Raw genomic sequence first — 24076 nt, forward strand, 5'->3', positions numbered from 1 at the left:
TAGTTTTAGTAACTAAGTTCATTGAAGCCGTTTCTTAAAATACCGAACATAGACAATAATTCAATTAATTAAATTTAAAAAAAATACCACTGCTAGTTTTTTGTTCTCTGCTAGGTATTTTAATTTAAGTCGTTCGAATATTATTTATTTCTTTTGATATATTTGTCCTATACGTTTTTCTTTTCCTCGAATTAAAGTGAAACTCTTTCTCTTCTCTACAAAAATTTATTCTGCTCTCTTCTCTTATTCGAATTTTTAATTGCCTTCCCATGCTGCTACGCAAAACGCTACCATGTGACATCCTCACAGATGCTTTGCAACAATGCAAATACGACAATCACACCCACAAAACTCAGCCTAACACAACTGCGCGTATACGATCACCCAATACGAAATTAAATACAACAACAATAACAAACGCAATAAGTTTAAATAATAAGTCACCAACGAATTTAAAAGAATGTAGTGAACAACAACTACAACATCGACAATCACGTCAACAACATCAACAACAAAATCAATCGACCAATCACAACAACAGCACGAGTCACAATAATAACAACACTAGCAAAAATCCTAATTTAAGTTATAATAACAGTTATGCCATGCCCACTGAAACATTTTTGCTTAAACAAAAAGCTACAACATCAAATGGCATAAGTAACAATTCTAACATTCCTACTGCATGCACGAGAACAAAATCATTATCACCGCTTGTTATTATACCCCTACCATCTTCACCATCGCGAGCAGCGCATGCAACAAAAATACCAAGCGCGCATCAGCTGAGTCATCAACATAGTAATGCGCAACAGCAGCAACAACAGTCAAGTGTAGGCGTTAGTAAATTGCCACAACGACGGCAACAAAGTCCACTTTTAGGCGCGCAAGCGCCTTTATCACCATATGCTGCACAGGCACGTTCACCGCTTTCGCCGTGTTCGCCACATTATGTGCGTACAACAAAGTCATCGCGTTTGCGCGCAGCCGCCTTGGGTGAGTTGAGTCAGGAAATTTCATGTGATAAAAATTGGGCAGGCTAATTATAGTGGTTGGTTTTTCGGAGCTGTGAAATGCTACATACCTTTTAAAATAGCATATTTTTAGGTCTAGCAGCAAAAGTGTACTAATATGACTCATACAACTCATAAATGACTCATCTCGCTTGTAAATATGCTTTAAATATGTACTCATATTGCCAAATTAACTCTCATCTAGTGTATCACCTTATCTGATCATAGTTTATTTATTTCAGACGAGTTTTTAACCTTGTAAGCAACTTAAGCTGGTGTTTTTTAATTCAAAATCAGCTTTAACCGCCTTAAAGTATGTTTTATAAGTTTAAGCTTCAGTAAATAATATTTTGTTATCAATATTAAGCCTAAACTTGGCTCGATATTTTTATTTTTTGTGTAAAGACTTCTAATATTCATTATTGTTGAATATAGTTATGTAGTTCCACAACGAGTTTTAAGCGCTTAAATTTAGGCTTTAATATACTTGAATCAGTAATTAACATTATTGTATAATAACGACCATGTGTTAATTAGTAATATATTTTTTGTTTATTTAAACGCTAACTAATAACCTTAAGAAATTGCTCATATAAAAAATAACGCTTTTAACCAATAATGAGGTAAAAATTTCAATGGAAAGAGTTTAATGTTGTCAAATTCTCTATTCAGTACCAAAAATTCAATTGAAAAATTCTGTAATTGTCATCGAAGACAATTAATTAAAATTTTTGTAAATGTAATTAAGGTTTTCTTAAATCATGATTATTGTAGTTTTAATCGTTTCTTTTTTGCAACTGATTCGCAGCCAAAAAAAGATTTACAATGTTTAAAATACCGTTGATGTTAATTAATTTTTTTTTTAAATCTGTAAAAATATGTAATTCTGAGTGAATTAATGCTCTTATACCATACGAGTTTTGGTTGTTGACTCGTTGCATTATACATAATTTTCCCTTAAAAAACAAATTCGGTTCGGTACCTTACATATATCGGCAGTTAGTAAGAAAACTCCACCCAGAATTTATATAAAGAATGTCCTATCTCCTAATTTGTTTCGAATGCGCTCTATCTCAGAATTCGGTTGAGGAGCGCCCTATATCAGCTCAAAACTTACTAAATTTATGCTGAGGTTGGGCATTTTTGAAAAACAGCTCTGAGATAGAGCGTTTTCACTTGCAAATACTCGCTTTTTCTTGATAGAGAAAAATGCGCTTTCTCTTCTCGTTAAGAATGTGGCCGAAGGAATATACGACTCTTAGCAGAATTTTTTCGTGCGCCAGAAACTAGTTTAGCTCGCCCGTACGGTCTACTGCTTTTTAATTCGAAATTATAACCTTACGTAGCCTATACAAAAGTTAAAAATCGCTGCAGAGACGAACAAATTCGTACAAAATAAAATCATCCCTGATGAAGGTGCAAACAAGCAGCAAAACGTGTAGGAATTGCGCACATTATTGTTTTTGCGGTCTAAATGACTAAAAGAAGGAGCTTCAAGGGGTTCTGTTAAAAACCCTTTTAGTAATAAGAGGCAGTCACTATTCGTCCGGAAAAAACTTGTTATCGTTGAAACCGGCGCTAAATAAAGAACAACAGCAATGAAAGACATAGAAAAAACAGGGAGAATAGGGGCACCCATATTAAAAAATTTAAACCTTGAAACTTAAAGAAAACTTTATGTATGGGAAAGCTTCGACAGCAAATTGATTGCCTCTTCGTGAAAATTTGCACAATATGTGGGTAAAGACCTTACAAAAATGTATTTTACGGATCGGTAAATGGTTCCAATTTGTTATTGGTTATCAAGCCGACACGTCGCCTATTTTACTTTCTTATCAATAAGAATGGAAGCTGTAATACGATAAAAACATTCTAAATCGAAATTATAATATATATCTAGGGTTACATTATTGTTGTTTGTTCTACCTAGACTTTTGCTGAGCGCAGATTAGGTTAAATTAAAGATACTTTGCCGAAAATGAATTTTCCAGGCCGACACTAAAGCCACCGATGCGTCCACTGTGAAGACCTAAACGACCTTTAAAAGGTGCGTCGAACCATTTCAAGGAGTGAATGCAATTATCTATCGCCCTTGCTTCGAGTTAAAATACCTTCATAAGGCCAATTGGAAACGATACACCGACAATAGCTAACTACCCCCTACTTAGTGTCGGACAATGACATAGCAAGCTTACCTCAATGCATCTGCAGCTGGGACAGTAATCCCGTGTGAGAAAATCAACATACGTTTTCCATCAATAGGTACAGGCGCACAAGTAATTTACTGCATGCCCCCGCTTTACCTTCGAGCTAAGAGACATAAGTGTTATTGATGGCACCTGAGGCAGTCGTTGTCATTTGGCCAATCCTTGTCTTGTGAGATTCACAATGTGTGGCTCCTAGCGAAGATGTTGTTAGATATGAATTGAAACTGGGCATTGATGCTCAAAGCATGCCCAAGTCCCTCACCTTCCTAACGCAATACCGGAATATCGAGCCCATTTTCAAACTGTTGATAAAAAGAAATATAATTTCCATGTTTTTAAAAAAATTTCCCACTCCCTTGTCTCTTTGTTCTAACCATTTCGCGTATTTAAAAAATGTTCCCATTCCCTCTCTCTTCCATCTCCACCTTTCATATCATTTACCTTCTCCCATTAACACTTCATCTCTCCTTCCTTTTTTACCCCTTACATTACCAATCCCTCGCTTTTTCTTTCCCCTCTGTCCTATCATTCGCGCTCCCTCTCCCAAACCTCATATAACTCTACAACTTTACTTAAGGTATAAGTAATTAATCTCGTCTAACTCTACTGAATTTCAGTGCTCTGATATTAATGCTTCTAGAGACATGCAATATGAGAGGACATTATTTTGAGCCCACGACCATCTTTTACAGATGTCCCGTAGGTGTTTTAAATATGGTTATGATCGTTCAACCGGCTCGGATTAAAAAAACTGCTCCCAGCGAAGGAAGAAGGGTCCTTTAAACAATTCCGAAATATTCCATTTACAATTTCGAAAAAATTAGCTGGTCCATGAATGGTGAAATCCTCCCGCCTTTTTTCAACAGAAATTAGCCAGCATATCATTTACATCTGTGCGCCAAGTTTGATCCTATTCAGTAAAGCCATTCTCGCGTGATTGAGTTACAAATTATTAAATAAATATACATAGATAGAAAAAATGCTATACAAGGTTTAAGTTGCCTAATTAACAGAAATCTATTAATGTTAGAACCTAATTTTGTGTTTATATTGCGGTTGTGTAAAAAGCGATTAACCCTTTGGTTTCTAACAGCTGTATACGCAAACCCAGTACTTACAAACAGCTTTATCTTAAAACTTTCCAATTAAAAAAAAATCATGAGTTTACCTGACATATTAGTTGTTGTAACATATAGGCGTAAAACCTATACCGTACCTTCCCCTTCCTATGTATTTTGCTCTCTTGTACTTACAAAATAAATCTAAGCATGATTGAAACTAACTAAATGCAACTAACCAACCAACTGCCTTCCTCTTCCATTCCGTTTTTTGTTCTTTTTCTCTCTCTCATCAACATCGTCAATATAGATAAGAAAAAGTGTGAAGAAGACGCAGCATTATATCAGCGTTCACGTTCACCAACCTCACCACGTCCACCAACACTATCACCAAAATATCAATCACCACGTCCTTCCACAAGTTCATCATCGGCTAATGCACGTGATAGCAAACTTTCTGCTATCAGCGCATCATTGCCCAAGCAGCCGCAGCAAGCAGGAAACGGCGGTCATAAATCTACTACATCATCAGTTGATTCGCCAAAAGCATCAAAAAAACCTATACCATCCGTATCGGTATCGGTTAAACAGAATCTCAGCGAAATGCATTACAATGGTGACATCAAATCACCCAGTAGTCCAAGAAAAGTAATTTTAGTCAAACCAAAGAAACAACGCGATCCGCTCTCACCGGATACTGAGTGTACTGCCAAATTTACACATTCCGCTGGACGGCTATCAACGGCTGATATAGCCGATGCGAATTTGGTATATTCGAAGAATGGCAAACCTTTGCCACGTCCCCGCACCACAATAACTGTGAAAACGAATAAAACGACAACTTCAAATGAGGTGAAATCAAGTGGCGGTGATGAGACGTCATCTACTCAGCAAGAGCGAAGTTCGGTGAATGGTGCAACTGTAAGTTTTAAAATTGTGAGTTTCATTTGTACAGTACTTTATATAAATTGTTTTCTTATTCGAATAGCCTGATAGCTCAATGGAAGAACGCGATAAATCATCGAAACGTAAATCGAATTTGAATCGTTCATTCAACGATGAGGCCACTGTGGATAGCGGTAAGTTATTATGTAGCGTGCAAATATATATTTTTTGGTTGTAACGGAATTTTATATCATTATCATCTTCTCTTATAGTCATCAATCTCAAATATCTGCTGATAACTGCAAAATTAAGGAAAAATAAACTATTTTTAAGTATGTATTGACACAGCGTTGATAAGTTGCAATATTTCCCAATTTACAAAGTAGAAAACTTTAGAGAAAAAAAAACAAAAACACAAATTTTGTACACGATTTGTAGAAAGGTCAGTTTCGAGCAACTTTTTGTATTAAAAATGGCCTTGAGACTCATAAAGCCTATTTTGATTCACCAGTTCTCTGCTCCCTTAACGAAAAATTTCTAAGCGAAAACAACAAGAGTAGATAGAACATGTCCGACCAATCGCTCTAATGGCTCCGCGTGGCTCTCAGCAACATGATTATGGCTCCGTTTGCCTCTCAACAACATCTTTGGTAAAAAAAAAGCACGGAAAGTTAACACTCCCCAAAACCTTCAGGGAAGATCCTTATCGTTAAAACAACACTAGCGCTGCCCCATTGTTCGGTATGCGATTTTCCCCGAATCGCACTTTTTCCTTTAAATACTCTTTTTTTGAAATATTCAGGTATTTCGATGTTAATACAAAAAGTACAGAACTGAGGCTTAAAGGTTCTTAACGACCACTCAAACTCAATCGACTTCTCTTGTAAAACCTGTAAAGGAAAGAGCAAGCCCCCTGAAGGTGATCAGAATGTCTTGACGGCCTTGGAGAATCTATTAAGCGACTCTTGAATGGAGCCGATTAGAGTAAACCTATTTCGGACTGAAAGCGCTAAATGATGAGTTTGGGAAGTAACAAAAATGATATAAGAACAACCAAGCGGTTTTTGTGGAGAAGTTTCTGCGAAAACGTGAAAGGGTTTAACGAATCCGCGAGGCTAAAGAAAATCAACAAAGAAGCCTTTAGGATATCGGAGGAATGTGAATGGTGGTTGGCCAATGAGCAGCGAGTAATTCCGGAGGTTTCTGTAGGACAAACCAGAAATTGCACCACCATCGATTGCTGGCTCTGGATGCCTGTAATACCCTTGCTATTAAGTTCTTCTAATCTTCGGTACGGAAGGCACTACTTCGTAATAATTTGGAGATTTCCCTCTACCGGTTCACCATCATTAATGCTAATTGCCAACTTAGTTACATTTATTCCAAAGACCGATAAGAGCCCTACCCCCCACCTAAGACTTTCAGACTGGCCATTCTCTCGATATTTTCTTTAAAAACGTTAGCTCTCCGGTTTGATCTGTACATACCGGGAATAGTTCTTCGGGAGATACTGGTGGCATCGCAAGCATTGCAAGGGCAGGTCAACTAAAACGGCTCTCCACTCGATTTTAAAGCAAATAAAGGGGTACTACCGCTCTGGGTGTCTGGGAGCATTTAAAAATGTCCTATCTGGACGCATACTCCATCGTGTGGGTTTAATGTATCGTGTTCCTTATTTTCCTCAGTTTTTAACAGTGGGCAGACGTATTTCACCTTAACTAAATCACATTTTGTGCATTAGCTGCCAGGTCCCAATTATTATACCTGCAGGAATTTGCTCGGTTTCGAGACCTTCCGCAATTCGTCGGATTTTCTGGCGGAATTTGTGCCCTTACACAGTATGACCCTTTAGCCAGCTTATCTTCGCTGTCAAAAAGTAATGATCTCACTCTATATTTGGATCTCGTAGAGCGTTACATGCAGGCCGCGTAGCACACGCCTACCTACGATAACGAACAGAGGCTGACTTTTCCCACTGAAGTTCAAAACACCCTGTACCAGCCACTAGCCTACTTTTTTTTACCATTTTAGTCCCCTCTCACGGCATCCCTTCCACGTGATTGGTGTTGTTTTTGCTGTTGTTGTTGTTGTAGCGATAAGGACACTCCCCGAAGGCCTTGGAGAGTGTTATCGATGTTTGCGGTCCTTTGTCGGATGCAGATCCGGTACCAAGTCCGACCATCTCGGGAACGATTTGTTATGACCACATGCGACCTTCTTGGCCATCCCGCCCTCCTAACCCCTACATCCATGAGGAGTTCGGGGTCACCAGAGCCTCGACTGTTAATGAAACGGGATTCGCCACGGATAGGTGAGGTTGACAATTGGGTTTGGAGAAGCTATATATTGCGCTGGCAACCTGAAAGGGTTGCGCTACACAACCCCTTGAATCTGGTATTTTATTCGCCTCTTACGACAGGCATACCTACCGCGGGTATATTCTGACCCCCTAACCCGCTGAGGGATTGTTCTTAGCCCTCGTTTTTGTTGTTATTGTAGCTATAAAGACACTCCCAGAAGGTTTTGGGGAGTGTTAATAACGTTTATGGTACTTTGCCGTATATAGATCTGGTACGTTACGGTATCAAGCACATTACGTTCAAGGCCGACCATCTCGTGAACGATTAAGTATGATCACATTCAACCTTCTGGGCCATCCCACCCCCACCCCCTAGTTCCATGGAACTTGGGGTCACCAGAGCCTCGGCTGCTAAAGAAACCGGATTCGCCACGGGTAGCTGAGGTTGACAATTGAAGGCTTGAGCGCGCTACACAACCCCTTGAATCATTTGGGTACTTTAGTCGCCTCTTATGACAGGCATACCTGCCACGGGTATATTCTAAGCCCACTAATGCGCTGGGATATTCTAAGCTCTTAATCCGCTGGGACACTCATTTAAGAGTCCTTATACACGTCTGCATTGGCGTAAATTAAGTGTACGGCACTAGGTGACTCCGACTTGTAATTCTCTTCTCACATCTATTGTGGTATACATCGTAAGACCCTATTGTTCCATTGCGTTTCCTGTATTGCACTAATGTCAGCCTTCGCCTTCACTAAGATACCAACCATCCATCATCCTTCCCCTATATAGTTGAGACATTCCAGATGTTTGCCCCCAATTCTTAGTCCCTAAAACATTTGCGTAGTCGTCATTGCCAATGTCAATGACCAAAAGTTCCGCCTACCGCATATAGTATTTTCAAAAATTATATTAAAAAAAGATAATACAATGATAATTACATAAATATAGTTCTATGATATAAAATATTTCCAGTGTTCTAAATAATTGCCCATAACTGTCACAGCTTTTTTAAGTCCGTCGCTTTTGCTCTGCATAGCCAACACACGGTCGCAGCGGTCGTGGTTCAATAATTACAAAATGTGTAGGTACTATGTAATCACACATTCTTCATTAGGCCAATGCCATTTCGCGTACCGCTCTTCATCCGCGCTCGAACATATTCCTTACCAAAGAAAAACAAAAAATGTTACCATAAAAAGCACAGCAATTTTCCTATGAATAAATTTATTCCATATACCATTTAGTGGGCTTTCATGCAAAATCACCATTGCGCGACAAAATACATATGAGACAATACAAATTTACATATACACACACTTACAAATGTATATATATGCCTACCAATTATAATTTAATGTTAATCGTAGAATTTGTGTCAATACGCTTCGGTACGCACACACCACATGAATTTCCCAAGCGTGGAAAATTCTTTATTGTTGGCAAAAATTTTGTATTTAGTCTGCGCGTTTATCGAAGTTCAAAAAGCTTGCGAAAATATGTCACAATTACCTCGTGCCGAAAAACATTTAAAACATTTGCATTTGCACTCCTTTATCCTGTGTCAATCCTGCGATCGCTTTTCTGTATTAACCCATTTCACGTGTGTTAAATATGTTGTGCTTAGCGAAAGTTTGGCATGTGAGTTTCAATTTTTGCATTGAAATTCTTGTTAGTTTAATTGTTCCCTATTTGAATTTTTTTTTGTACTCGAAAGCTTTACTGAAATTAACATTCATAACCTTACAAATCCATACAGCCAAACTGCGTTGCTAAGTGAGTGTGAAAAGTGATTGCATTTGTGAGAAAGATCATATGAAACGGGTTCAAAATTATATCAGTTCAGATTTGTGTTAATTCTGGTAAAGTAAACTTCAATATAAAAAATATTTAACCTATGGCTTTGAAATAAGATTTTAATTTTCGAAATTGAAAATCAAAACTCAGAATTAAAAATTACAATTTATTTATTTGAAAAAAGAAGATATAAAAATTATAAACCAAAAAATAACCTATGATTAAAATTAATCAAAACTAAAAATTAAACACTTAAAATTGAGACTAAAAATTTAAGATTTGAAATTAAGACTAAAATAACTGAATTAAAAATAACATACTAAAAATTTAAATTAACAATTTTTAACAACATATAAAATAAAATCCATTAATCGGAAAATAAAAAAAAATTAAAACTAAAGTCAAATAATTAAAAAATAAGACTTAAAAATCAAAACTAACCTGAAACTAAAACTATACTCTAAAATTGAAAACTAAACTTCAAGACTAATTTGAAAAATAAAAATTAAAAACTTCAACTTTAGTTAACAAAACTAACGTAATTGGCAACTAAAAACAAAAGGAAATTAGTCATTTATGATTCTATTAGAATGTGTGAAAACAAAATATTAAGAACTATAAGCAAAATATGTGGTATTATAAACTTTAAATCTTGCTTATGATTATAGCAAAAAAAAAATTATGATTAAATAAAAATAAATCAAGCACCTAAAACTAAAACTTGAAAGTGAAGACTTCAACTGAAAACTAAAAATCAAATACAAATTTGGATTAATTCAAAACTAGATTAAAATTAATAATTCAAATTCAAAAAACCAAAAATTAATCAATAATATAAATGTGTCAAAACTCAAATTTCCGCTTTTAGAATTGATTCTAAACATTAAATCTTCAACTTTGGTTGACTAAAAAACTAAATCAAAGACTGAAAATTCAAATTTAAATTAAAAATTTACAAGTTCATGAAGTTTGATTCATAATCAAAACAAAAGTCAGAGACTTAAAAGTCGTAGTTCAAAATCAAAGATTAAAATTTAAAACTTAACTTGAAGACTAAATTAAAAAATTAAAATTTTAAATTAGAGTATAAAAAAAATTAAAAATTATAAATAAGAGATCAGATTTTTTGATTTGTCATTTGAAGAACCAAATGTAAAAAATTAACAAAAAAATAATCAACACTAAAACTCAGACACTTGAAACTAAAAACAAAAGACTAAAACCAGACAGAAACAAAATTTAAAGACTAAATTGAAATTAAAAAGTAAAAATTAAAATTAAAACTACGAATTAAGCAAAAGTATAAAAGTGAAATTATTAAAGATTAAGTAATAAAAATTAAAAAATATAAATCTTATGCCAAAAAATCAAAACCCACATAATACGTATTTAATATTAGCCGTGTTTTTTAACACGCGTATATCCGTTTACGCTTAAACTTGATATGGACTGCTAAGCGACAAACTTTAAATACACCTCTGAAATTGAATTGAAATACGCATTATACTCAGATGTAACTGAAATATGTGTCTTTGTTTCACCCTCTACACTAATTCTATGTATTCTATGTGTGTCCACAATTCATCGCAACTGATTCAGCTATATGTTATACCCTATGGCCATCAGAGCGTTGTGTCTCCGCTTTTCGGTACACCCTGTTGCTGTAGCTAGTTCTTTAACCACAGCCGCTAGATGGGTCTCCTAAGCATTATCTAATCGAAGATAGGCGTTTTTTTCATGCGCAAACGAAACGTATACGCGTGTAAAAAAAAACACGGCTATTATATTACATAAATAATTAAAAAATAATCATAAATTAAAACATATATCAAAATAAAAGTCAAGTTAGAAATGAAACAAAAACTCATAGACTAGAGTTTAAAACCAACTTAAAGGCTAGGTAGGTTCAACTGGCCGATCAATAAAAACCTCACAATGTGTGCATAGTGTTACCAAAATTTGTTTGACGGACGAAACGTAAGAACCCGAATCAGTTGACAGGAATACATCCGTCCTGTTAGAAAATACTAGACGTTTTCTAGAACCTTGCCCAATTGCTGCCTCGAGATCTAGAAAATCTGCCGTCCCTAATAGCTGACGCCTTGACCTGGCCAGCGCAGGACACGAACACAGAACGTGGTCTACCTTTCTTCCTGCTGCTCGCACTTTCTACATCTGCTATTTGTGACGAGGCCTAGCTTATAAGCATGTAACGCCAGAAGCAGTTTCCAGTTAGTATGCCCATTGTAAGCCTTAAGTCTACTCTCTTCAGAGATATGAGTCACTTTCTGACTATAGTAGATACTATAGTAGGATTTGATAATGTTAAAAATTTCGCAACCCCGCGCTTCTGCTTACGCTTTTTTTGCTTGATTAATCATATGCAACTCCTGTCTCCTTTTAATTTCTCCCAAATGGATTAGGACCTCTTCTGTCGATTCAACGAGTGCTGCACCCTCCATTTCGAACTCATCAGCATTTTCATTACCTTCCATCCCAGGTATCCCAGGAACCCAGGATAGATGTATGCTGCGACCTAAGCGAGATCTCCTCAATGCTTCTTTGCCTTCCAGTATACTTCTTGATGAAGTACTGTTTGATATTATTGCCTTGATCGCCGCCTTACTATGAATATCTATATTGACCCGACTTTCACTATAAGTTGAAGTCTTGAAAATGGAATCTCCTCCCTATATCGGTCCCAGGTCTATGAAGATGTATTTCAAAACTTTTTTGAATAAAACCATGTCTCAGAGTTATTTCCAAAAGGGCCTTACCCCAGAATGTTATTTAAAAATGGCCTTTCTCATCACGAAGTGTGATGAAATGGGACTTTTCTGACACATTCTAGGCTAGGCATTTGTTTACCAAATTGTGAGATAGTGCGTTATTCACTTTTTATTCTGAAAGAAGTTTGTCGAGAAGCTGCTCACAAAAGAGACTGCTGATGAATACTACGCTTTGCTCTGACACCTGCTCTCTGAACGCAATCTATGACTTTAACCCAGCACTGGGATCAAATTTTTGGTTGTCTACGTTTTATCACTGCACACATAATAGTGTCAGTGCGCCCAAAAAAACGCGGCGCCTAATAGAAGAGAGGTCATGTGTACACAGCCGAGCTAGGTACGGGCTCACTAACACGAGGTGTAGTGGCATCAACAAGCAAGCTTGATTGCATTTTGTCGTTGTTGCCATAACAGCACAACAGTTTTAGGGTGTACTGTCAAGGTGACCCTTCTTTTTGGAAATCAACTCAAGTCATACGGTCTAGAACGCCGAACCGCTGTTAAGAGACCTAAGCCCTTCTCTTAAGTGGCTATACTACTCGGTGGTTACATTGGTGGTCTTCAAGTCTGCACGTTCCCTTGACAGTTGGCTCTTAGCAACAGAATGACCAGAATCCGTTTCCAGCCATTCTCTGTCTCTACGCCAATCCTTTCGAAATCTATGATGATTACTGTTTATAATTGTAATAAAGGAGTGTTGGTGATCAAAAGGTAAGCCAAAGCCGATGCCACAACTGATGGGAGGGGACATGTCCATAAATGTAGTAGGCCTTGTTCCACTTAGACGGCCAACGGGCAAGTAGGAAGCCTAAAAAGCATCCACCTTACCTAAGTGATGGTGGCTCGCAGCAGTGGAAATGTATGCGTCAATGTTGTTGTTGTTGTTGTAGCAATGCTTCGCCCCACCTAACAGCCGCGACCTATCACAAATTGTCATCAATATCCTCTAACGGGAGTCCAAGGAAACTAGCTGTTTCAACAGGGGTGGACCATAAGGAAAGGGGTGTTAGAGGCGTTGGTTCCGCATTACAATTAAAGAGATGGTTGGTGTCATGTGGCAACACATTGCAAGCGGGGCATACATTTTGTATGTCGGGGTTGATTCTGGATAGGTAAGAGTTTAACCTGTTACAGTATCCAGAACGAAGTTGAGCAAGAGTGTATGCGTCAATTACAACCATTCCCGCTAAATCATCTGCTATAACTGAAGACTAAATAGCTAACGGTCCTCGTTCGTATAACCGATGCTCGAGCTTCCGGACTGATGTGGAGACGAGGTTTATTTGTGACGCATGCCCCTGAAGTCTTACCCTCCGTCTGAAGCTCTACTCGACCGTGTATTTCAGGTCAATACCAATTACTATTCACACTCTCTTAGCGCCAGTATTACTAACAAAGTTTTACTTTCATTTCGCCATTTTCTACCCTTTTCACAAGTTTATACTACAAATACATATCTTCTTACAGATGACTCCTTAGCGGCACGTCGACGTCGGCGTCGTGAACTCGGCATGGTACGTCAACTGGTACCCTCAGATGATGCGGTGGTACGTGAAATGTTATTGGCACATCAGAATAAACCAGCAGACACAAATAAATCCACAGCGGACGCTAAATCAGCACAAAACGACTTAGCTTATCACATGGAAATCGCGCGTCGCGGCTGGGATCTATTCACAACGAGTGCAATTCGTGCGCGTTCAGAAACTGGCAGTCCAAAATATGAAGTTTGTACGAAAGAAGTGACTAAAGCTAAGTCATCACATGCACGTCTGCCACGCCGTAGCGATACTCTACATCTGGGCGAGTTACGTAAACTGCGTTCGAATGATGTGAATCGTAAAGTAAATGAACGCACCAAAAGCGATTTAGCCGAAATTAAGAAAATAGCAGAACAAGCAAATGTCGAAACGGCAATGATGGCTTCGGGTATCGCCACTGAGTTAGCGGAACAAGCTGTACAACTTGTGGATTTGATGAGCGAGGCAAATGGTTTGGATCCAAATGAATGCTTTGTAGAACTTCCTACGCCGCCGCGCTATGGTCTTGGTTGTCGCGACAAGCTACCACCACCTGCACCTTCATATGCGGAGCTAGAAGTGGCAGCTGAAGCAAAAGAACGCGACTCATTACCAGCTAAGCATGCTACCTTCGTACAAGAGGAACCCATCTACTACGATCCAGAAAAGTCTGATCAGTTGGCTAAGTCTGTCTCGAATACTTCAATGGCTAGTGGTTTGCTGCGTCAACGCATGTTAAAGGCGCGTAGCATGGAGCGCGATGCTGGACATGAGCCACCAAAACTATCGCCAATACTGCGACGACGTAGTACAGATGATCCAGCATATATAACGATACCAACAACGAGCTCATCCAGTTTGCATTCAACTTCACCGTTGGCAACTTCGCATAATCATATTGTTTCGATCTTGAAAAAGAAAGATCATATTGCTGGTGAGTCCAGTTCGGCTTCCAGCAATGCATCGCCTGTTACATTCTCAGCGAATGTTGTCGATACACCAACAACTAAATATAAACGCGCTGGTATATTAAAGAAACGCTCCAGTTTGGATGAGTCGCGATATTATTCACGTTCGCACTCACCGGACGAGCGTAGCATTCTGATCAAATCGGCGCGCCGTAATTCACTTGAAGAAATTGCAGGCCTACAACAACAACAGCAACAACATGGCATACTCAAACAGAGCAGTTATGAAAGCAGCAAAAGTGATGGTTGTCCATCAGCCACCGAACCACATCCACATGGTATACTAAAAAAGAAAGATTCTACCTCGACCCCATCTGATGGGGGTACACATGCTCCAAAGCATGTATCGATCTCACAAGCTGTGAAAATGGCAGCAGCCGAGCTGGGTCATGAGGCGGCCGATAGTCAATATGCAACTGCGGCTGATCACGATGAAAGCGGCTATACACCTAATAATGAAGAATATGAAATCCGCCCTATACTCAAACTGGAAAGTACATCAAGCGATGATGCTATGCGTCCACCTAAACCCATTTTGAAAAAGAAATCTTCTGGAGATTCGGATGAATATGAAATACGTCCCATTTTAAAGACATCACGTAAAAGTAGTCGTGAAGAATTTGATTTGGGTGGCTCATTAAGTGAGGATGGACGTCACCATAGCGAACAAATGCAACTAATACCGCCAGTACGTCCCATACTAAAGACTGATTCACCGTCGAAACGTCGTTCACTCGGTGGTGCTGGCACTGATTGGCTAGATGATCAAGATGTATTTAATGATGCCGAAAATGCGAGGGAATCAGCTTTGTCACTAAAACGTCGTACACGCTCATTGGATCGTCAGGAAACACCTGTAGTGGATTTAGCTGAAGCGTTGAACGCTATCGCTACTTCACAAGCAGCGCCAGTCGAGTTTGTGTCGACACCAATCACCACGGGCGGCAGCATTTCAGTGGCCGAACGTATTAGAAATATGGAAAAGTTCTTAAATAGCGCTGGTAATTCGCCAACTTCAGTTGCGGATGGAAACTCTAGTTGGGATTCGCCTCTACAGTCCGGTGTGTCGCCAAGATTGCTGAAACCGAGCGCCATCAAACGTGACATGTACAGGGATCGCTATAAGACGCAACCGGTGACGAATGATGAGAAAATGCTGTAAGTAGAATTTCCTTCACAATTTCTATATAAAATTAAATTTATTTTTCGGCTCATAAACTGCGAGAAAGTCGTTTACCCAAAAATATAAAAATATAACTATTTTGGATCATACAGGTTAGACCCTTTGAAATACCTTCAAACCTATAAAGGCGCGTGTACACGGTGGCCCACTTCTCAGAAAAAAAAGTATCGTAAATACTAATCTAGGCAAACTGCTTCATTTATACTACTTTAGGCAAATCGAACAGTGAATATAATTTGTTTGAATAAATTGGCCTTTAATCCACTTCCCGGAAATGACACTTCATAGGAACACTCTCCGCGTTCGCACAATAAATGCTATTTATTACAATAGATCATACCCTGTCCACCCTCCGAAAACTATGGAAGTACCCCTACACCAAATTTGAAGCAAATCGGACTACAAACTGTTTAATGTTGAACAGGTCGGCTCTAATCCACTTACCAAAATTAAAAGTTTCTCAAATATTATCTTTGTCAAAGAGGTACTCTTGTACCGAATTTCAAGTGAGTCGGGCCATAAATAAGATTTTTTGGAATAGTTCGGTCTTGGCACACTACCCGGACCAAATTTTAAACACACACAAAATTTTATCAAAATTGGCCCTTTTGTAGGAGGAGTTCAGTGGCACGCACAGAAGAAATATCCCTGCAAAAAAACGTGCGATAAATCCCTAAAGAGGGTGGTCTCCGATTGATCTCTTTTGTCTGCATTGGGCCATAATTGATCCCCTCTAGTCCCTCTTGGGTACAGTTGGGATTAGTCAGTTTGAAATATGTAGCCCATTTTAAGAAATATAAAAAAACGGCAACGAAGTAAATAAAATAAAAAAGATTAGAGATGATTCATTTGAATTATCTATGAAAAACGCGGAGCCATATACTCTCTTGGAATGAGTTGACGACTTAATAATTTTTTTTATTTAGATGTATTTAACAATCTTTTGAATCTTTTGCAAGTTTTAATATTTCGTTTCAAATGTACAGAACCTCGTACCATACGAAAACTAACACTTTTTGATGAGAAAAGGGATTAGTTGTGTTGTTGTTGTTGTTGTAGCGATAAGGTTGCTCCCCGAAGGCTTTGGGGAGTGTTATCGATGAAATGGTCCTTTTCCGGATTAGTCTTCATTCGTTCCCATATATGGGTACAAAGGGGATTGGTCCAATCGTTTCCGTTTGGGTATAAAAGGGTACAATTAGTCTCTCCATAGGACAAGCTCAAACAAATGGGAACAGTTCAACGCATACAAAGAGATCAAAATTGGCATTGTCGCATGTTCCTTTGCGACTCATCCCGGATTCGTCCTAGACTAGTCGCATTTTTTGCTCGAATATATAAGATTAAATCTTCTTAGTACACAGACATTAGTACATATACATACATATAAACATACCAAAATTAGAGGCGTTATTTCTATTTCGTTGTTAGCTTTTTTAGAATACATACATACGTACATACATCCCACTCAAAGCAAGTTTGCTCGTACAATTCAAAGCGAACATACACACGAACTACATTTTCAATCTGTGACTTTTGAGTCACAATTTTTAAAATTTCACTCTCATCAATTTTTCATAACGCTCCTAAAGAAGTATAACTTCAAAATTATAAAAATTCTTTTGTGAAAAGTAAATTAGGGAACGGCGGATGTACATTTCGTATTTAGTTCTATAAAAATATATACATATATAAATTTAAAAAATACACAAGTACTGTGAAAACTTGGCAGTTTTCCACCACGTTTCATTGTTTTTATACTCAGTTGAGCAGAGCTCACAGAGTATAATAACTTTGATTGAATAACGGTTGGTTGTACAGGTATAAAGGAATCGAGATAGATATAGACTTCCATATATCAAAATCATCAGGATCGAAAAAAAATTTGATTGAGCCATGTCCATCCGTCCGTCCGTCTGTTAACACGATAACTTGAGTAAATTTTGAGGTATCTTGATCAAATTTGGTATGTAGATTCCTGGGCACTCATCTCAGATCGCTATTTAAAATGGACGAAATCGGACTATAACCACGCCCACTTTTTCGATATCGAAAATTTCTAAAAACCCAAAAAGTGCTATAATTCATTACCAAAGATGGACAAAGCGATGAAACTTGGCAGGTGAGTTGAACTTATGACGCGGAATAGAAAATTAGTAAAATTTTGGACAATGGGCGTGCCACCGCCCACTTTTAAAAGAAGGTAATTTAATTCTGCAAGCTGTAATTTGGCAGTCGTTGAAGGTATCACGATGAAATTTGGCAGGAACGTTACTCCTATTACTATATGTATGCTTAATAAAAATTAGCAAAATCGGAGAACGACCACGCCCACTAAAAAAAAAAAAATTTTTTTAAAGTAAAATTTTAACAAAAAATTTAATATCTTTACAGTATATAAGTAAATTATGTCAACATTCAACTCCAGTAATGATATGGTGCAACAAAATACAAAAATAAAAGAAAATTTCAAAATGGGCGTGGCTCCGCTCTTTTTCATTTAGTTTGTCTAGGATACCTTTAATGCCATGTCGAACAAAAATTTACCAATCTTTGCGAAATTTGGTAGGGGCTTAGTTTCTAGGACGATAACTATTTTCTGTGAAAAAGGGCGAAATCGGTTGAAGCCACGCCCAGTTTTTATACACAGTCAACCGTCTGTCCTTCCGCTCGGCCGTTAACACGATAACTTGAGCAAAAATCGATATATCTTTACTAAACTCAGTTCACGTACTTATCAGAACTCACTTTGTATTGGTATAAAAAATGGCCGAAATCAGACTATGACCACGCCCACTTTTTCGATTTCGAAAATTACGAATAATTCAAAAAATGGCATAATTCTATACCAAATACGAAAAAAGTGATATAACATGGTAATTGGATTGGTTTATTGTCGCAAAACATAACTTTAGAAAAAAATTTCGTAAAATCGGTGTGACACCTATCATATTAAGTAGAAGAAAATGAAAAAGTTCTGCAGGGCGAAATCAAAAGCCCTTAAAATCATAGCAGGAATACTGTTCGTGGTATTACATATGTATATAAATAAATTAGCGGTACCCCACAGATGATGTTCTAGGTCACCCTGGTCCACATTTTGGTCGATATCTCGAAAACGCCTTCACATATACAACTACCACCACTCCCTTTTAAAACCCTCATTAATACCTTTAATTTGATACCTATATCGTACAAACAAATTCTAGAGTCACCCTGGTCCACCTTTATGGCGATATCTCGAAAATGCGTCCACCTATAGAACTAAGGCCCACTCCCTTTTAAAATACCCATTAACACCTTTCATTTGATACCCATATCGTACAAACAAATTCTAGAGTCAGCCCTGGTCCACCTTTATGGCGATATCTCGAAAAGGCGTCCACCCATAGAACTAAGGCCCGCTCCCTTTTAAAACACTCATTAAAATCTTTCGTTTGATACCCATATTGTGCCAACGCATTCTAGAGTCAACCCTGGTCTACCTTTATAACGATATCTCGAAAAGGCGCCCACCTATAGAACTAAGGCCCACTCCCTTTTAAAATACTCATTAACACCTTTCATTTGATACCCATATCATACAAACAAATTCTATAGTGACCTTTGGTCCACCTTTATGGCGATATCTCGAAAAGGCTCCCACCTAGAGAACTAAGGCCCACTCCCTTTTAAAATACTCATTAACACCTTTCATTTGATACCCATATCGAACAAACAAATTCTAGAGTCACCCCTGGTCCAGCTTTATGGCGATATATCGAAAAGGCGTCCACCCATAGAACTAAGGCCCACTCCCTTTAAAAATACTCATTAACACCTTTCAGTTGATACCCATATCGTACAAACACATTCTAGAGTCACCCCTGGTCCACCTTTATGGCGATATCTCGAAAAGGCGTCCACCCATAGAACTAAGGCCCACTCCCTTTTAAAATACTCATTAACACCTTTCGTTTGATACCCATATTGTACAAACGCATTTGAGAGTCACCCCTGGTCCACCTTTATGGCGATATATCGAAAAGGCGCCCACCTATAGAACTAAGGCCCACTCCCTTTTAAAATACTCATTAACACCTTTCATTTGATACCCATATCGAACAAACAAATTCTAGAGTCACCCCTGGTCCAGCTTTATGGTGATATATCGAAAAGGCGTCCACCCATAGAACTAAGGCCCACTCCCTTTAAAAATACTCATTAACACCTATCATTTGACACCCATATCGTACAAACAAATTCTAGAGTCACCCCTGGTCCACCTTTATGGCGATATCTCGAAAAGGCGCCCACCTATAGAACTAAGGCCCACTCCCTTTTAAAATACTCATTAACACCTTTCATTTGATGCCCATATCGAACAAACAAATTCTAGAGTCACCCCTGGTCCAGCTTTATGGCGATATCTCGAAAAGGCGTCCACCCATAGAACTAAGGCCCACTCCCTTTTAAAATACTCATTAACACCTTTCGTTTGATACCCTTATTGTACAAACGCATTCTAGAGTCACCCCTGGTCCACCTTTATGGCGATATCTCGAAAAGGCGCCCACCTATAGAACTAAGGCCCACTCCCTTTTAAAATACTCATTAACACCTTTCGTTTGATACCCTTATTGTACAAACGCATTCTAGAGTCACCCCTGGTCCACCTTTATGGCGATATCTCGAAAAGGCGCCCACCTATAGAACTAAGGCCCACTCCCTTTTAAAATACTCATTAACACCTTTCATTTGATACCCATATCGAACAAACAAATTCTAGAGTCACCCCTGGTCCAGCTTTATGGCGATATATCGAAAAGGCGTCCACCTATAGAACTATGGCCCACTCCCTCTTAAAATACTCTTTAATACCTTCCATTTGATACCCATGTCATACAAACACATTCCAGGGTTACCCTAGGTTCATTTTCTTACATGGTGATTTTCCCTTATTTTGTCTCCATAGCTCTCAGCTGAGTATGTAATGTTCGGTTACACCCGAACTTAGCCTTCCTTACTTGTTTCATTTATTTTGTTTGTATTTCCACTTTCTGCTCTCTTTCGCACTTTCTCTAAAATTTATTTCTGGCTTAGCAAGTAAAACATTTGTGTGATGTATTTTAAGATTTATGTACATACATACATATGAAAGGCGAGAATTTTACAGTTACGCCAGCCGAACAGCTGTCACAGTCAAGGAATTGTTCTTAAATACACTCAGAAAATTTGTACGAAAGTTGAGGGTGAATTTGGTAAAATTGAAAATTTAAAAAAGTCGTGGCTATGACTTTATTAAATTTTGTGCTAAAATGCTTAGGGACTGACATATTTATTCATTTTTTTTTTTTCAAGTTTACGATTGTTTACAATGTACTTTTAGTTCAAAGTTTTATTGCTACACGCCTTAAAATATGCAAACCTTTGTTAAACAAAGTAGCATTATTGACAAATTCCTCTTTGACCTCAATATTTCGCAACAATTTTTAAACTTTTTATTACTCAACTGTGGAAATTTACCATTATACTAATTTTTTTTAATGGCTGTCACACACCAAAGTTTATTTTTCGGAGCGTTCATGCGTATTTCACAAAATAGCGTATAATAAAAAATACAATAACATCAATAATAAAAATTTTGAGTCAATTTGTATATAAAAGCAAATATTGTCATTCTTTGTAAATAAAAATAAAAAATGCAATAACATCAATAATAAAAATTTTGAGTCAATTTGTATATAAAAGCAAATGTTGTCATTGTTTGTAAACAAAACTTTGAATAGCAAAACAACATGAACGCAAAAAGTTGAAAATATACACTCGAGAGCGAATAGAATAAATAAATACACGATATACCTCCGAAGAGGTTTAGGCCGAGCTTCTCTTCCACTTTGGGTTGAGCTCATTTTAATTTTTCCTACAAAATGGCGGGAGCAGACCTAAATGTTTTATGGAGACTCCGAACGGAAACTTGAAACGGTTAGGTTTCGATTAGTGAAGCGGTTATAAACGGGTTAAAAAAAATAAATGGTTAGCAAACATATAAAAGCTATAGGGCATTTAGGTTTTGAGAAACAATTAATTTTTGAAAAATGAAACGGTTGTAATCGGTTAGGTTTTGAAACATTTATTCGTTTTGTGTGGTTTACATGAGCGAAAGTATTTTTATACTATTTACAAACACACACCAAATTGGCAATTTATATCATTTCAGCAATTTATTACGCAACTTATAATAAATTGTAATAATAAATTGCCAATTTAAAAAAACTTGCGTAATAAATTGTTTCAAACTGCAAATGCAACCTTGTAAAATGTGTTTATTGAGTAGATTTTTACGCATGGCTCAACTGTATGGTTGGCTCATCTCATCAGCTGATTTTACTTTTTTCATTTCACTGGAGTAGGGATTGTCAAAAGAAGATGGCAAACTCAAAATGAAACGAAAACATTGAACATATTTTCTTACAACACACAAAAATTTCAAAGTTTTACGTTTTCATTCCATTCGATTCGCCTAATACCAACACGCATATTTTGGCAGTCTGAACAAAGGTATGTTGTTACTGTAGAGAATTACTATTGTGTAAGCTAAATTGAGTTGTATGAACACCACTCAATTTAAATTGAAATTACCTCAATTTATTTTTCTGTTTGAACATAGTATTATTTAGAAAAGCGCCTCAGAAAAATGTTTTTAAATTTTTTACCGTCCTTTCAACTACAACCGAAATAGTTTTTTTATACCTTTATATTAAGTCGCTTTCATGTTTGTCCCCTCATTTTCATACGAATTTTTGACCCACGGAAAAATCTTTTTCGGTAACTTCCCGTCGAGCTAGACACTTTATACTCAGAGCATAGTTCAGATCTGGGAGACATTACAATGCAAGTGAAAACAAAATCCGCTAGGTGGCGCACGGATCGAGATATACAGAAAATTAATTTTAAAATGGAAATTTTGCGATCGACTTTTAACTAACTTCTCGGTGATCCAGAGACTTGAAACTTAGCACATAGTTTGCTAGTCGATGGGACTACAATTCATGGAAAACAAAATGCAGCCAGGTGGCAGATGAATCGAGATAAAGTAAAATCCCTGAAAAAACGGAGTGAATCTCGCGATAGATTTTTAAGTAGCTTCCCGGTGAGCTAGAGACCTGAAACTTGGGCAGTGAGTCCAAAACCAGGTGACAATGCAATATTTGATCAAAAAAATTTCGCTGGGTGGCGCATGGATCTAGATATTAAGAAAATTTATTTTGATTTGGGAATCTTTCAATCCATTTTTAACTAACTTCGCGATGACCTAGAGACTTGAAACTTGGCACAGAGTTCGAGCCTTTGTGACAATACAATTTGTAGAAAACAAAGTTCCGCTAGGTGGCGTGCTAATTGAGATAACTACAAATGCCTGAAAAAAGAGGGGAATCTTGCGATCGGTTTTTGAGTAACTTGCCGGTGAGCTAGAGACTTGGAACTTGGGCCGTGGGTCAGAACCTGGGAACAATGCAACATTTGATCAAAAAAAATTCACTAGGTGGCGCACGCGCATCGAGATGGAAAGAAAACAAATTTTAATTTGGGAATCTTTCAATCCATATTTAACTAACTTCGCGACTACCTAGAGACTTGAAAATTGGCACTTAATTAGAGGCCTGGTGACAATACATCTTATAGAAAACAAATTTCCGCTAGGTGACGCGCTAGTCAAGACAACTGCAAATCCTTTAAAAACGGGGGGAATCTTGCTATCGATTTTTAAGTAACTTCCCGGTGAGCTAGAGACTTGAAACTTGGGCCGTGAGTCAGAACCCAAAATTCCAAATGCCTTTTTGTAGGCAGCACTAAAAAAGCGAAAATAAAAAGATGATAAAAATAGTTTAAGGACTACCTTTATATAAATGGACCAAAAAATAGAAGGCAATTTCTCCTTTAATACAGACATAATATTGTTGAATTTTGACTAAAAAACGTTAACAATAGCTCTAGTAAAAGAATTTTGGGATTTAAAATTATAAAGGTAGAGCGCGTGTTTAAATTTTAAATAATCAATTAGTTAATCCCAAGTACATGGTTTGCCTTAAATTGAAAGATTGCGCTCCGCCTTCATAGTTTTAAATCCCAAAATTCTTTTACAAGAGCTATTGTTAACGTTTTTTAGTCAAAATTCAACAAGATTGCATATGTCTGTATTAAAGCAAAAGTTGCCTTCTATTTTTTGGTCCATTTATATAAAGGTAGTCCCTAAAATATTTTTATCATCTTTTTATTTGTTGTGATTGTTGTGTTATTATTTTACAACAGATTTTTAAAATTGATATGCCATTATTTTCATCTTGACAACTCTGTAATTCCTTTAAAAGTC

General features: G+C 37.4%; 1 protein-coding gene across 25 annotated transcripts in view; it reads left to right on the forward strand.

Moving 5' to 3' along the window:
• The window catches only part of LOC137251880 (supervillin-like), a 505292-nt gene that overhangs the window by 83747 nt on the left and 397469 nt on the right, over positions 1-24076 (forward strand). For 22 of the 25 annotated variants that reach the window (XM_067786812.1, XM_067786789.1, XM_067786791.1 and 19 more), the window contains 4 exons: positions 310-996; positions 4589-5199; positions 5267-5357; positions 13520-15698. The exons of 1 other annotated variant lie outside the window; for it this stretch is intronic. In XM_067786812.1, the coding sequence (XP_067642913.1) occupies positions 310-996; positions 4589-5199; positions 5267-5357; positions 13520-15698 (3568 nt within the window). The remainder of the gene's footprint in view (positions 1-309; positions 997-4588; positions 5200-5266; positions 5358-13519; positions 15699-24076) is intronic. 2 more of the 25 variants (XM_067786810.1, XM_067786811.1) reach the window with 2 other exon arrangements.

Source organism: Eurosta solidaginis, chromosome 5 (assembly GCF_040869045.1).
Source record: "Eurosta solidaginis isolate ZX-2024a chromosome 5, ASM4086904v1, whole genome shotgun sequence".
NCBI classification, from domain to species: domain Eukaryota; kingdom Metazoa; phylum Arthropoda; class Insecta; order Diptera; family Tephritidae; genus Eurosta; species Eurosta solidaginis.